At 41.7% G+C, this 13,050-nt stretch overlaps 4 protein-coding genes across 4 annotated transcripts; 1 reads left to right on the top strand and 3 right to left on the bottom strand.

The window, feature by feature from the left end:
- Positions 1-2,280: 2,280 nt before the first annotated feature.
- LOC140762035 (putative cell wall protein) lies at positions 2,281-2,721 on the bottom strand. The gene has a single exon (XM_073099636.1). It carries the CDS (start codon positions 2,719-2,721, stop codon positions 2,281-2,283), a length of 441 nt encoding a protein of 146 aa, XP_072955737.1.
- Positions 2,722-3,704: 983 nt separating this feature from the next.
- On the top strand, positions 3,705-4,544 carry LOC140763993 (photosystem II repair protein PSB27-H1, chloroplastic). Its single transcript, XM_073102397.1, has one exon. It carries the CDS (start codon positions 3,855-3,857, stop codon positions 4,404-4,406), a length of 552 nt encoding a protein of 183 aa, XP_072958498.1. The 5' UTR covers positions 3,705-3,854; the 3' UTR covers positions 4,407-4,544.
- Positions 4,545-4,741: 197 nt separating this feature from the next.
- Positions 4,742-7,976, bottom strand: LOC140763992 (ABC transporter G family member 9). Its single transcript, XM_073102396.1, has 3 exons — positions 7,122-7,976; positions 6,363-6,679; positions 4,742-6,225 (listed from the first exon to the last, which is right to left on the bottom strand). Exons 1-3 carry the CDS (start codon positions 7,957-7,959, stop codon positions 5,572-5,574), a joined length of 1,809 nt encoding a protein of 602 aa, XP_072958497.1. The 5' UTR covers positions 7,960-7,976; the 3' UTR covers positions 4,742-5,571.
- Positions 7,977-10,606: 2,630 nt separating this feature from the next.
- Positions 10,607-11,477, bottom strand: LOC140762642 (probable 2' cyclic ADP-D-ribose synthase BdTIR). The gene is made up of 2 exons (XM_073100517.1): positions 10,950-11,477; positions 10,607-10,792 (listed from the first exon to the last, which is right to left on the bottom strand). The coding sequence occupies exons 1-2, from the start codon at positions 11,393-11,395 to the stop codon at positions 10,717-10,719; spliced, it is 522 nt and encodes a 173-aa protein (XP_072956618.1). The 5' UTR covers positions 11,396-11,477; the 3' UTR covers positions 10,607-10,716.
- Positions 11,478-13,050: the final 1,573 nt, after the last annotated feature.

The following is a 13,050-nucleotide window of genomic DNA, read 5'->3' as shown; positions in this document are numbered from 1 at the left end:
CTCCAGAAATTTTTCTTCTGTTTTGCATGGTGTTTTATATTCATTAATGTGATCAAGATCTTTTCATCTTGCGTGGTCAGGGAATAAGGGATGATGTAGTATTTTTGCGTATGAAAAGTGAAAGGCTTACTATGTTCAACTTTAGTATTTTTGCGTATGAAAACTGAAAGGCTTACTATGTTCAACTTTTATACTCGGATCTGATAAGAAACTGGATATAACAACCACCACCACTGTGTATATCAGTATATGTGGTTTGTTATATAGATCTTTTTTTCTCCATTCGGTTGTATTCAGTGTAAGATAATTGATTGAATTGAGAGATCCTTTTTGTTACTAATAATTCCCACTGTTCGTTTTATTTTGGAGGGGTTCGGACTTTCGGTGCATTCTGAACCATCTCAATCTGTTTTGGTATAGTTTATCCTCTTTTCTGAGCACAACACACTCTAAGGCTATCAATGTTTGCATTGATCTCTCCTTGTTCTTGAGCTATAGATCGTATATGCAAGAATTCTCTCTTATAAAAATATATATTAATGTTTTAATATACTTCTTTAATCTCCATTCACACATGGCAAAGAGTACAAAACTCTCTTAAATATTTATACCTCCTTATTCTATTGATATGATCGGCCTAATTGCTATTTTATTTTTCGTAGCCACTGTTACTCCCATCAATCACTAATTTTTATTTTTCAAATACTACTAACTCTTTAAATAACCAACTATTTAAAAAATAAATAATAATAATAAAAAAAATCTTCTTTCTTTTGGTGGTGATCAATCGTTTTTCTCTTCCTCTTTCGCCAGCATTTTCTTCCATCGCCTCCTCCTCCGCCTCGTCCTCCTCCTCTATCCAAGTTCGGGCTCGACTTAGGTTTGGCTCGAGCTTGACTCAATTTGAGCTAAGTCGAGCTAAGCCTAAATATCAAATTACTATTTGAAATTAATTTTGAACCGAGCCTAAGTCGGAGCCGAGTCGTTCAGGCTCGGCTCGATTACACCCTACCAGTAATTTGAGACTAGGGACAGAATTGCTATTATGTCTCTGATCCCAATTTTTGCTCATGAACCGTGACAAACGTGTTTCTTCAGGGTGTAATAGACCACGAACTAATCAATATTTTTGTTAGGTCTAATGTGAATTAAGCTCCATTTAGTAATAAGTGGGACAGTTCATTTTAGTGAAAAAAAAGGGAGACAAAAAGCAAGTCTAGTTTGGTCGAAAACTCCTTATTGAACTCATTTATAGTGACGGGTATACTGAAGTCCCAAAAAGAAGGAATGGAGAAGAGCTTCATCTAGCAATTGTGAAAGACTTCCTCCATATGCTATAGGGTGCTACTAATGAGTTCTACTCACCGACCGCGTTGCTTCGAGAAATTAAACTCGCATTTCACGCACCTTTGGTGGTAACGGATGCTCCGAGACCTCACCCAAGTCCTTCTAAACTCGAGGAGGAGAAGGCCGTAGAACTCATGGATGCGACTGGCTATAATTTGGTATTGCAGGGCAGATAAAGCGCGTGATTCAAGGTCAACATCTTTTGGGGTTAAACAAACACTAAATCACGTAGGATATTCCAGAAGGCTCTACATTTTAACTTGTCAATCTTCTTCCTATACAGCCTTTACCTCTACTGGGCTTTCGTTCCAGATTTAGGCTCCAATTAAACACTAGCTTATGCTATTGCTACCGCTTCTTCTTCTTCTTCTTCTTCTTCTTCTTCTTCTTCTTCTTCTTCTTCTCTTCTTCTTCTTCTTTCTCCTTTAATAAGTAATGCTCACAACCTTGTATGAATAGTTCACCGACTGTTGACTAAAAAAAAAAAAAAAACTCGTATGAATGAATATATTGAAATTAATGTATCCCTAGCATGTAATTTCAGATTATTAGATTTTTTTCCAGTCATCAACCTGAAGCCAAACACTCAATCCGGATCGGACTTGTAACCGTTCCAAAATATGGATAATCTGATTGCCACGATCGGTCAGTAGAATTGATCATGCAGAATAATTATTCAGGTAGGCTAGCTTGGGATAAGTAATTAATCTTTTTTCTTAACTCGAAAGAAATATTTATAGATATAGCTGTAACTGTTGTATACAAGGAGACAGCTAGTAAGTACTACTAATCCACCGGCTAGCCAATTACTTTTCTATAGGCTTAATGTACGTACCTTGGTAGAACGTACGCGATCTAGCTCTTGCTGTAGCTCGCCTTAAATTAACGGGTAACAAGGCATTATTATATAGCAGAATTACGACGTTGGTTAATTTAAGGATGAAGAGGATTGGGGACTTCGAAGCCTGGGTTTGGAACAAAAGTGTCATCAGCTCCAGGGAGATACTGTCCACTCACAGCAGCTGGGATGCTGTGGTCCAAATCTCTGCCTGCAGAGATATCAGGTATCTCGGTGCTACCAGCCATGTAGCGTCCAACTCCGGGGACTAGTACACTGCCCTCCTGCGAGCACTCCGTTTGCTTCTTGTTTGTACTGGCCTGGGCTGGAACATTACGTCCACCATTAATGCTGATCACTTCGTTGCAGAAGGAGAACAATACTAAGAATAGCAGCAAAGGAGAGAGTGAGGGATTAATCTGCTGGTATGCCATCGACCGCCCAAGAGAAGAGCTAGCAGGTGTGTAGAGATCGAGTGGTACTAGGATTGTTAATCTGACGTTGGTTTGCTGGAGGATTTTCCAGGAGTTGGTCATCTTATATTACGGAAGCTCGAGCTTCTAGAATTTGATGCAGAAATGACGGTGCTTTAATTAAAAGATTATTGTTGCAGTAAATGTGGATTCCCACCCTGTTGCGTGCTGAACGAAATTACAGAGATTCTTCCATTAAATACTGAGTTGAGTTTGTTGCCTCTACCCGAATTCATTACCCCCATCTTCTCCAACTACTTACGCATGCCACTCATTATATCTTCCTCAACGGTAGCCAATTATTTGCTGTTCATGGTAATTCCTGGATGTGCGAAATCTCATTGGCACAGATACTAGTAGAACCAATGGTCACCTTCCTATCCTTTTTCACTAATCTCCGGAGATGGATTCATAATTCACTTCAGCGGGAATGGTTAAAGAAATTAAGCTCGTATTAGTACTTTCCGGTAGAGGGTAGGGGTAAGGATGGGATGGGGAAGCACTTCAGTAGGGTAGCAAACTGGCCCTTCTAATTTCTAATTTACATTATAAAAAAGACGATCTCTTTTTGTTAATAGTTCATCCAAATTAAATTGTTTCACAGAATGCCAACTACCTACCTGGTCTAAGTGGTCTTGTAGTAGCAGCAGCAGTGCTAATCGGGTCGTCGGGTCGGGCCGGGCCATGTTAACGATGGCTTGAACTCCGGCCTGAGCTGGAGCCGAAAGTATGTCTCAAGCTAACAAGCTCAGGCCGGACCCTAGTGCTTAAGCTGAAAAATAGTGATTGACCTGAAGAGGCCCATATTGGTTAAAACCCTGTTCAACCCATGATCTGGCTGGCTGGCCCAAGTAAGAATTTTTTTATTTTTTTTTATCGGTCGACATAACCATGCATCCCCCCACCAACACACACCCACACCAAAAGCACAAAATGTGATTGGATGGTATGGATGAGTACGTAATGCTTCAGAATCGGACATGTCCATACATCGAGTTCCACTCAATTAAGTTAGGATAAGGTGATAAGCCAACGTGGCACCTGTTGAGAACCTTCATCCTCTCCTCTCTCAATCTTCTGCTCTGCTCCAACCCTTCAATTCCTGCTGCCTTGAGCAATCTTTTTCCATCTAACTTAGCTTTATTTCCTACTTCGTACGCGTGGAGAAGAGGAAGAAGAAGGAGATAAAGTTAACCATGGCCAGCTCCCCTTCCCTCCTAACAAGCACAACCACCTCTAAGTTAACAACACCGCCGCCGCTTCCCTCTTCTCTTCCATCGAAGACCGTCAACCGTGTTACAACCACCAATAATGCCTTGACCAGCTCCCGCATCACAAGGCGCCGAGAGCTCATGTCGACTCTCTCCCTGACTGCAGCGGGAGCACTAATCATGTCTTCTTCTTGTTTGGTCCCTCCGGCATTGGCGGCTTTGGAGGAGGAGTACGCGAAGGAGACGGCGGAGGTGATCAGCAAGGTTCGTTCGACGATCAACATGGCGAAGACTGATCCCAACATCGCGGAGGCAGTGGCGGAGCTGAGGGAGGCGTCGAACACGTGGGTGGCAAAGTACCGCCGCGAGAAGACCCTTCTCGGTAGGCCCTCCTTCCGTGACATGTATTCCGCTCTGAACGCCGTGTCGGGGCACTACGTAAGCTTCGGCCCCACGGCTACCATCCCAGCCAAGCGCAAGACCCGCATCCTGGAAGAGATGGACACCGCCGAGAAGGCTCTGCTCAAGGGCAGGTAGTTTTTTTTTAAACAAATATTTTTTGTTTATTTATTTGCTCGCTTCGGTCGAGCAGAGTTGCTTCTGTTACGGACATCAGAGCTGAGATCTTTAATTTCCTGTATTTATCTATCTTAAAAAAACATTTCCAAAACTTAATTTGCTTTGTAATACTTGCATATATCATTGAGTCAAATTAAATAATTAAGGACTTCTCCAGTGATTATATAATTAGCTCCACTTGTTCTCTGTCGATCATCCCATCCCCTGATACCCAAATAAAGATGAAGATGGATTAATACCAATAGATTAAATCGTGCGGTCACTAATATTTCTTTCCCCATTTTCTCTGTCCATGACAACTTAGAAAGATACAATAGTCAATGTTTTGATAATTCTGAATTTCTTCATCAAAGTACAATGCAATTAGTTTGATGGTTCTTGTAGACATATGCTCCTCAAATTTGTCATTGATGAAGTCAAATCCTAGCTAGGTTTCGCACAAAACATGTGGGGTTCAATTATACTCGATGGGTCCTACATTAGGATGAGGCCGTTGAAGATTAGTGCTAGGCTTCTGTCGATCGAAGGGTTTCTGATGACTTGTGAAGAGCGATTAAGAGCGTAAATTCAAAGATTTGGACTCATGATAGTTTGATGGCTGAAAGAGAAATCGTGCATAAAACTTTGTCGATAATGGTGGGCTGGACTCTTGGTGGATTAATTGATATTGAAATAACACGTGAAAGAAGAGAATGTTGATCGAGTTGCCATGCGATATTATAGTCCTACATTGGAACAAGATTAAAAGGTAGAGTTGTATTAGTCCCTAAATAATAGCATGACCTAAAATTTTGACTTTGACCAGGTTTTAACAGCTTTGTCAAGCTCGAATTAAGACTTCCATTCTATCTACCAGGACTTGTCCACTCCATGGGCCCCGAGATGTGTAAAATTGAGACAGTTGACAAGTCGTTAATTGTCTTTCTGATTGATAATAGTATGCAGTAAATTTTCTTGTCCCCTTAAATTAGACTATAATTGAGTATTACAACTAAAAATTAGATATATCAGAAGATCCGGTGTGCAATCTTTGCGACCCTTAATATTGTACAAGATGCATGAGAGGCCTCCTGATCATGATTATTATTATTATTATTATTATTATATGAGTATCTTCTTAGAGCTAGTGCAGAGCACCGACCCTCATTAATCCGAGGTAAGCGGCAAGGCGATAGAGGAGGAGCATTAGGAACAGGGCGACAACCGCCAGGGCCTTGTGATCAAAGCCGATAGCGTTGATGATGGGGTAATCCTGGATGCTGCAACGAACGTCCGGTGTGCACTGGTAAGTGTCTGCGAGGGAGTACTGTGTAGCAATCTGGAGCTTGAAGGCATAGAAGCTCAACGTGATATATTTGATCCAGCTAATGAAGGCTGGAACATGTTGGACGTAGTAGCCCCCGGCCAGCATGAAGCAGAGCAGAATGACCGACGCCAGCGTGGTGGCTTTCTTGGTGTCCATGAACAGAGCTCCGAGTGCCAGGCCGAACCCCTGGGAGACCAGTACGGTCAGTAGCGTGACGAAGAGGAACATGCAGTAGTTTGCGGCCACAGGGTTGAGGCCACCCATCCAGTATGTGATGGTTATGGATATGGTGGGCAGCAGGAGCTCCATTGGCAGATCGCCTGCCATCCGAGCCATGAAGTAGGACGACAACCTGTACATCCTTGATGCCCTCTCCTTAGTCAGCATCATGCGCTCTTGCGGGAACGTGAATATGGCATTGAAAACAGGGAAGAATATCCAGAATCCCAACATAAAGAAAAGAAGCCCAACCTACACACACATATATATATAGATAGCATATCAATCGGAACAAATTAAAAAGCATTAACCCATCCATCATTATCAAAACCCAATTGAATATAGGAAGAAGAACAAGACGAAGATAATGTAAATATTAATTATATAACCTGGTCTTGAACATGCCCTCCAGATCGAAACCATAGCAATCCCCCAAGAAGAGATGTTGCGGTCACTTGTCCAATCTTGAGCCCTGAGAAGGATTCGTGCTTCCTTTCCTTCAAACCTCTCTCAAGTAACACCCGGAATTGTTCCCACCAGCTTGTACACCAATCGTTTCCCAACTTATCTGGTTCAGATTCTTTGTACTGCTTGGTTACTTCTCGGAGTTCCTCTACCACTTTATCATGTAGATGTACTTTGTAGGCAGAGATAAGAGCTTCTCTAGTATCTAGCTGATCGTCATGCGTCTCATCAGGGCTTACGCCTGAGGTCAAAGAAATCAAGAGCTAGGCAAAAGAGACGCATAGCAAGAACAATCTGAAGTTGCATGTCGTTTTCTACACCAAAAGAAAAGGAGCAAAAAAATTGCTATACTATGCTTTCCAAAACGTTTTGAGAAATAAGGATTGCACGAATAGTAAGATACTTTATCTAGAAGGATTAAATGCTCATACATATGCTTATTCTTATGCAAGGGCTATATAGCTACAGCTGGACGGATTCTGCTCCTAAATTAGGCGTTATTATTCTCCTTGTACGCTACCGCTAGCCGCTAGGGGCCAAAAGAAAATGGTACAAGGAAATAGGATCTGCTTAATTATTAGCATAATAAAGAGCATCAAACAAAAAAAGAAGAAAAAAAGTGTATATATATATATATTAATGGAGATGATTTGCGATTGCATCTCTTCTGGAGATACGCGTACCATTAGCGAGATCGAGAAGAAAGTCAGCAGGGTTCGCCGGTACGGATGGAGCATAACCGATAGTAGAGAAGTAGTCCGTAGCATCGGAGGCCCTGCCGTAGTAGATGGGATGGCCATCGGCGAGGAGCAAGACCTTGTGGAACATGTAGAAGATGCGGCTGGAGGGCTGGTGGATGGTCATGATCACAGTCCTACCGGCATTGGTCAGGTTCAACAGGGTGGACACGATTCTTGCGGCGATTGTGGAGTCGAGGCCAGAGGTGGGCTCGTCGAGGAACAAGATGCTCGGGTTAATGAGCATCTCCTGGCCGATGCTGACTCGCTTACGCTCTCCGCCCGACACCCCGCGAACCATGGGCCCTCCGATGATGCTGTTGCGGCAAGCAGTGAGGCCGAGCTCAGACATCACAGCCTCCGCCTGGGCCACCTTCTCTTGTCTGGACAGACTGCCCGGGAGGCGGAGGAGTGCAGTGTAGACGAGGGTGTCGGACACGGTGAGATGGGGGTAGAGCACGTCGTCCTGAGTTACGAAGCCCATGTTTCGGTTGAGGGCGTTGGAGAATGGCCGATCGTTGTAGGTGATCAAGCCTGTCAGCTGGCGCCCGGGGCGTGCGAGACGGCCACCTAGCGCAGTCAAAAGAGTCGTCTTTCCACTCCCCGAGGGGCCCAACAGGGCCATCATCTCCCCGGGGAGCACCACACCTGACACCCCCTCCAGAATCGTCCGCTCTGCCGACTTCGTTTTCCTTATCGCATAATCTTTTCCACCCTTCTTATCGGGCGCCGCGTTGATCCTGATCTTGTACACCACCTCCTCGAACTGCATCCATACATGCATCAAAATTAGTCCACCATCTCACAGTACCTGTCCGGTCGTCGTTTTCTGTATTGTATGCATCATCTTAATAATCTAGTTTCAGTAGTCTACGAAGGAGGAGGAAAACACAGATTGGTATATGAGATCGACATTGATTTGTACATGTATCGTTTAAAAATATAACATCCATTTCCATTTTATACCTTGAGGGTCACGAGACGTTGGGGCTTGACAAAGACGGAACGACCACCTTCTCCCCCCTCAGCTGCCACCTGTGATCTTGCATCCATCTCCGCCTCCATCATTCTTGTTATTTCTTTGGGCTCTTTCCTCTTCGACTTGGACTTGAGATTTGATGTTAATTGCTTAACATTGGCCCTAGAAGAAATACTGCTCTGAAAAAAGATATATTGTCGATAAATTTGTATGCTTAATTAAGAAAAGCCTCTCTCTCTCTCTCTCTCTCTCATAGGGTTTGAGGGTCGGGTTAGGCTGACTGGAAAGGAGAAGCTTACACCGATCCACACTCCTGGTTCTTTATATAGGAACTAACAAACTTATCGTGGCTAGGCTACGCTTTCAACACTTTATAACGCACTCATCTCTTGAATTTGTGTAAAATAATTAAGAATTGCCTCGAAATCCCAATAATTTGGACCTCCTTACGGCCCACTGAATTGACTTCCATCCAACTCGGCCGGCCTCCGACTCCTTTGGGATCGCATTATTTGTTTCCGTCCAACTACACTTGTGTCTAATGTCTATCACGAGAACGCAATCATCTTTTTGGTAGCTGCTAATTAATTTTCCTCCACAGTATATGTCATGAAATATTGGGAGAGAGAGAGAGAGAGAGAGAGAGAGTTGGTAAGAGATATAGTACGTAGTCAGCATATCGGCCTCGGATTCACTCATTTAATGCACATTTCCCTTTTCCCATTGAGATAGAGTACTGTTACTTCATGACATATTCTTTTCCGTCTTCTTTATGCTACGCTTAGATATGCTAGATTCTCATTGCCCTTTCATTTGCTAAAGATGAGCAAAATCTTTTGGACACCGTAGATGGCACTACCAAAGGAAAAAGTCGCTTGATTAATGTTCGGGCGACGTCATTAGCCCCTTCTGTGAGCTGCTGAGTGTGGTTATGGGACCTCTTTTTAACGGACTCCAAGCATTTCCATTTTGTGTAAAGACGTGCTTTTTCACAAGCTTCAAATCATTTCAGCGTGATTGCTCTTTCTTCCTCTTAACCAATTTCAAGATGCTGCCACATCCAGAAAAAAGAAGTTGATGAACTATTGGTAAATGAAGCATTTTCCTTCATTTTTCTCTACATCATTCAACTACTCTATCAGCAAGGGGAATATTCTCTCGTTCTCTCATTTTCTCATTTTGCATTACTCTTTCATTTGAAATAGATGGATGTCATTAGTGGAAATGTGCATATAAAGAGATTGGGAGGTTTAGTCCTCAAAATCCTTCGCGGGTGGAACCTTTATGAGATCTTAGAGTCTTGATTTATTGTGTGTATTGTATCCTGAAGATGGTATTTCCATGGGTCCATTAGTTTGCACCTATAATGAAATAATCATTATCCTAGAAAAAAAGCTTTGAGCATATTGGCTAATCAACTAGTAGTAATTAGTTTTCTATATTATTTTATTTCCTACCTCTTTTCAATTTCATGCTAAGTTTCTCAACATCTTCTTTAATCGTTAAATTTATTAGAAACAAAGGTTGGGTATGTGACAAACTAGAGTTAGTTGATATTTTCTTTGTGATCAAGAAAGTTATGAGTTTGACTCTAACCTTAAACTATATTTCATGATCAAGAAAGTTATGAGTTTGACTTTAACCATAAACTATATTGTGGATACTATTATTTGATGATTTGACTTAATGGTTCGATAATGCAGTTGATGGCTTGGTAGTACGGTTGACTTGGATGAACATTTTGGCAATGCGACGGTTTGGAGCAGATCTCAGTAACATTTAATTCGAAGCAATTGTTCAACGATGTATATGACTTAAAGTCTAACTAGACAGCTTACTATGTTTGCTAAAAGTTTAGTGAAGCTTACGTGCCTCTGTATTTACGAAGTATTGACTATTTATTTAGCCCATATCTAATATTCGAGCCTATGAATGATTAAATTTTTTTTTTAAAAAAAAGTTTGAATATGTGCAGTTATATATTCTTAATTATATATAGATGGACGCACATTTACTTCCAGGCATGAAGGCAATTTTGGTTAGTGGATTATAAAACCGCGTACGTGTTAGGTGTTACGTTATACATGGTAAGTCGTAGTCTCGTCTCATACGTTTCCGAGTATAGAAAATTCAACAACCAAATTTAGTAGTCTTGCTTCATGTACTTTTAAAAGTGCAACTAGCTACCGACGTTGTATTAAAATGCATTTACTGACAAATTAACCAATCGGCGAAGATCGAGCGGGAATGAAGGTGCGAAGAACTTGTGAACACTTCTGTTAATTTCAGATTTTCTAGAGGTAGTAAGAATCCCCTGACAACCAGAAGAGGAAACCAAAAAGAAAGAAAGAATCTTGGGCCCTTCATTTTATTGTACGTAGTACATAATTACAGTTATTGATAACAAAGAATATTACAGTTATTACAAAAAGAATGGGTTAAACTTCATAAACTTGCTTCAGCTAGCTAAGCAAGTCAATTATTTGGAGAAAGATCTTTTCGGTGATCTCTCTCTCTCTCTCTCTATTTATATATCATCAGTCGCCAGCTACCTGGCATGCGTCAGTAGTTTCTTGTGACCTCCTTCATGCTTTTCTCTACGATTCTAGAGACTTTGGAAACCAGGTCCGAGAAGTTCCTGAGGAAGGAGGGGATTAAATTGATTAATCAGCTAGCCATGCACCACCACATAAGATCAGAAAGAAAGGGAAATGATAGAAGCTTAATATGTAGCCGCATTAATCTAATTTAGAAGATGAAGAAGAAGAGAGGTAATGAATGAATTAAATATATACCCGTTCTGGGAGTCGAATGTGAGGCCGACTGTATACTTGGCCTCTCGAAGCGCCCTCTTGAATCTCTCCATCTCTTCAGGGGACGCGAGGGGATAGTGGTTGGCATGGGAATGGACGAGGTCTTCTAGCAGTAGGAGCTCGGAGGGCTTAACATCGCAGAAGATGGGAATGAGCTTCTTGCGGGCCTCTACCAACATGGACAGCTCCTGGAGGCAGAAGTCAGAATCGCAGTACCTGGGCGAGAAAATGGCAATCCCCACTTTGCAGTCGTGGATGGCGCCGCTGATGCTCTGGCACATGTTATCCCCTGGCTCCATCGTCCGGTTGTCCAAGAAGGGCCGGAGGCCCATCTGGACCAGCCGGTCGTACAGTAGCCCCGCCACCGTCCGCTTCGTGTCCACTCCCCTATGGTTTATGAACACATCATACTTCCGGCTCGGGGCCATTACCCTTCTTTCCGAGGGGGAGCAGGCGATGACGGGCCGGGAGATGACGCGCTTGGGAATAACACGGCGCAGCGACGATGCCATTGATCGATCGATGACTTACAGGTAATTAATTGATATCAATATACTCTTTTCTTTTGGATCCTCTAAATATATGTATCTATATCCTCTTCTTCTCTTGATCTCTTCTTCTGTGTATATGATAGCTATGAAATGACAGGCCTTCGTGTCTCAATCAATGAGCGCAATAAGAGGCTCTTGTTTTCGATTGCTGCTGGTGAACTTGAGGCATTCTTATATATCCAGGGGCACTAAACGTAGCCCGTGGGCCCGTGGGGGCTGGACGTGCTTTTCAAAAGACAAAGTTCATGGTCTCATTTTGATTTTGATTTTGATTTCAACGTAGATGGAAATAACATATGACTCCCATATTATAAAGGAGCTAGGGATGTTTGAGGGGTTCAAAGGAGCACGCGCTCATACGAAACCTTGTGTTTCTATTTCCGATTCTCTTCGTTACGTACCTTGGCCTCAAAGGGTCTGAATGTTGATTTGTATGAGAGAATGTAGAGACGTAAACTTCTGAGATCTAGGTGTACTACTTCAGTCTTCAGACCCCTTCAAAGACGGCGCTTTCTTTGTCTCCCTCTCTCTCTCCATATTTTTTATTCTTCCTGTTATAACTCCATGGAGCGAACGTTTACTAGTCTCACACCCAAGCAATTAACCAGTATAGTTGCTTTACGACGCAAATTCTTGGCATGCACGGATACATCGGTTGTTAACTAAAAAACTAATTACTAATTTTCCCAAAAGGAAATACATCTTCTCCTCTCATTAACAGGCATCACTGTAATCTAAAATAGATTATCAAGAATGAGACCGAGTCACAATGTATAATTTGAAATGAAGAACAATCAAAGAAATTTCTGGGAGCAAAGAGCCTCAAATCCTACTGCAAGTTCTGTCAGTTTAATAGTCCAAGACATGACCCTAATAAAAGCACAGATACATGAACATCAGAGATTACCCACTTGGAATAATAAATTAAAATAAATCCTACATCGCCCTAAGTTAGTAGCATGGCAAGGCAATTAAACACAGCTAGGGACCTCTTAAAAGCATGCCATCCAGATCCAATCAACATTAGAAAATCGTTAAAAATAAAGATACTCGATAAGCACATGCTACTAATGTGAACAAGTCCTACATTCGGACGCTACCTAGAGGAGCCTTACTCACTTGGCATGGTAGTAAGGTTAGGGCCGAAAACGGGTCGGATTAACTCCGTCCGACTCGCTATCCGATCTGATTTGGATAAAATTTTTTTATATATTTCAGATATAGATAGAATTTTTGAAAAAAATCCGAATATGGATCCGGATACGGGTCGGATATAATTTTCGAACTCGGATACAGATATTAGATATTCATTTACCCGCATATTTTTTTAATAATTTATAGTTTTTAGTTTACTTATTTAAATAGTGAATATTGATATTGTTACTAATGATGTGTTATCTACAATTTATATAGATTAATATGTATTTGACATACAAAATTTTTAAACTCTTAATATTTTTGTGTTAATTATCTCTAACTAAAAGAACATAATTTGATTAAAAATTCAATCATCCGTTTAAGATCTGATCCTC

The sequence above is a fragment of the Typha angustifolia genome, chromosome 7 (assembly GCF_048772165.1).
Source record: "Typha angustifolia cultivar Huaian chromosome 7, ASM4877216v1, whole genome shotgun sequence".
Lineage (NCBI taxonomy): Eukaryota > Viridiplantae > Streptophyta > Magnoliopsida > Poales > Typhaceae > Typha > Typha angustifolia.
The sequence above is the reverse complement of the archived record's forward strand: the minus strand, read 5'-3'. Positions and strand labels throughout refer to the sequence as shown.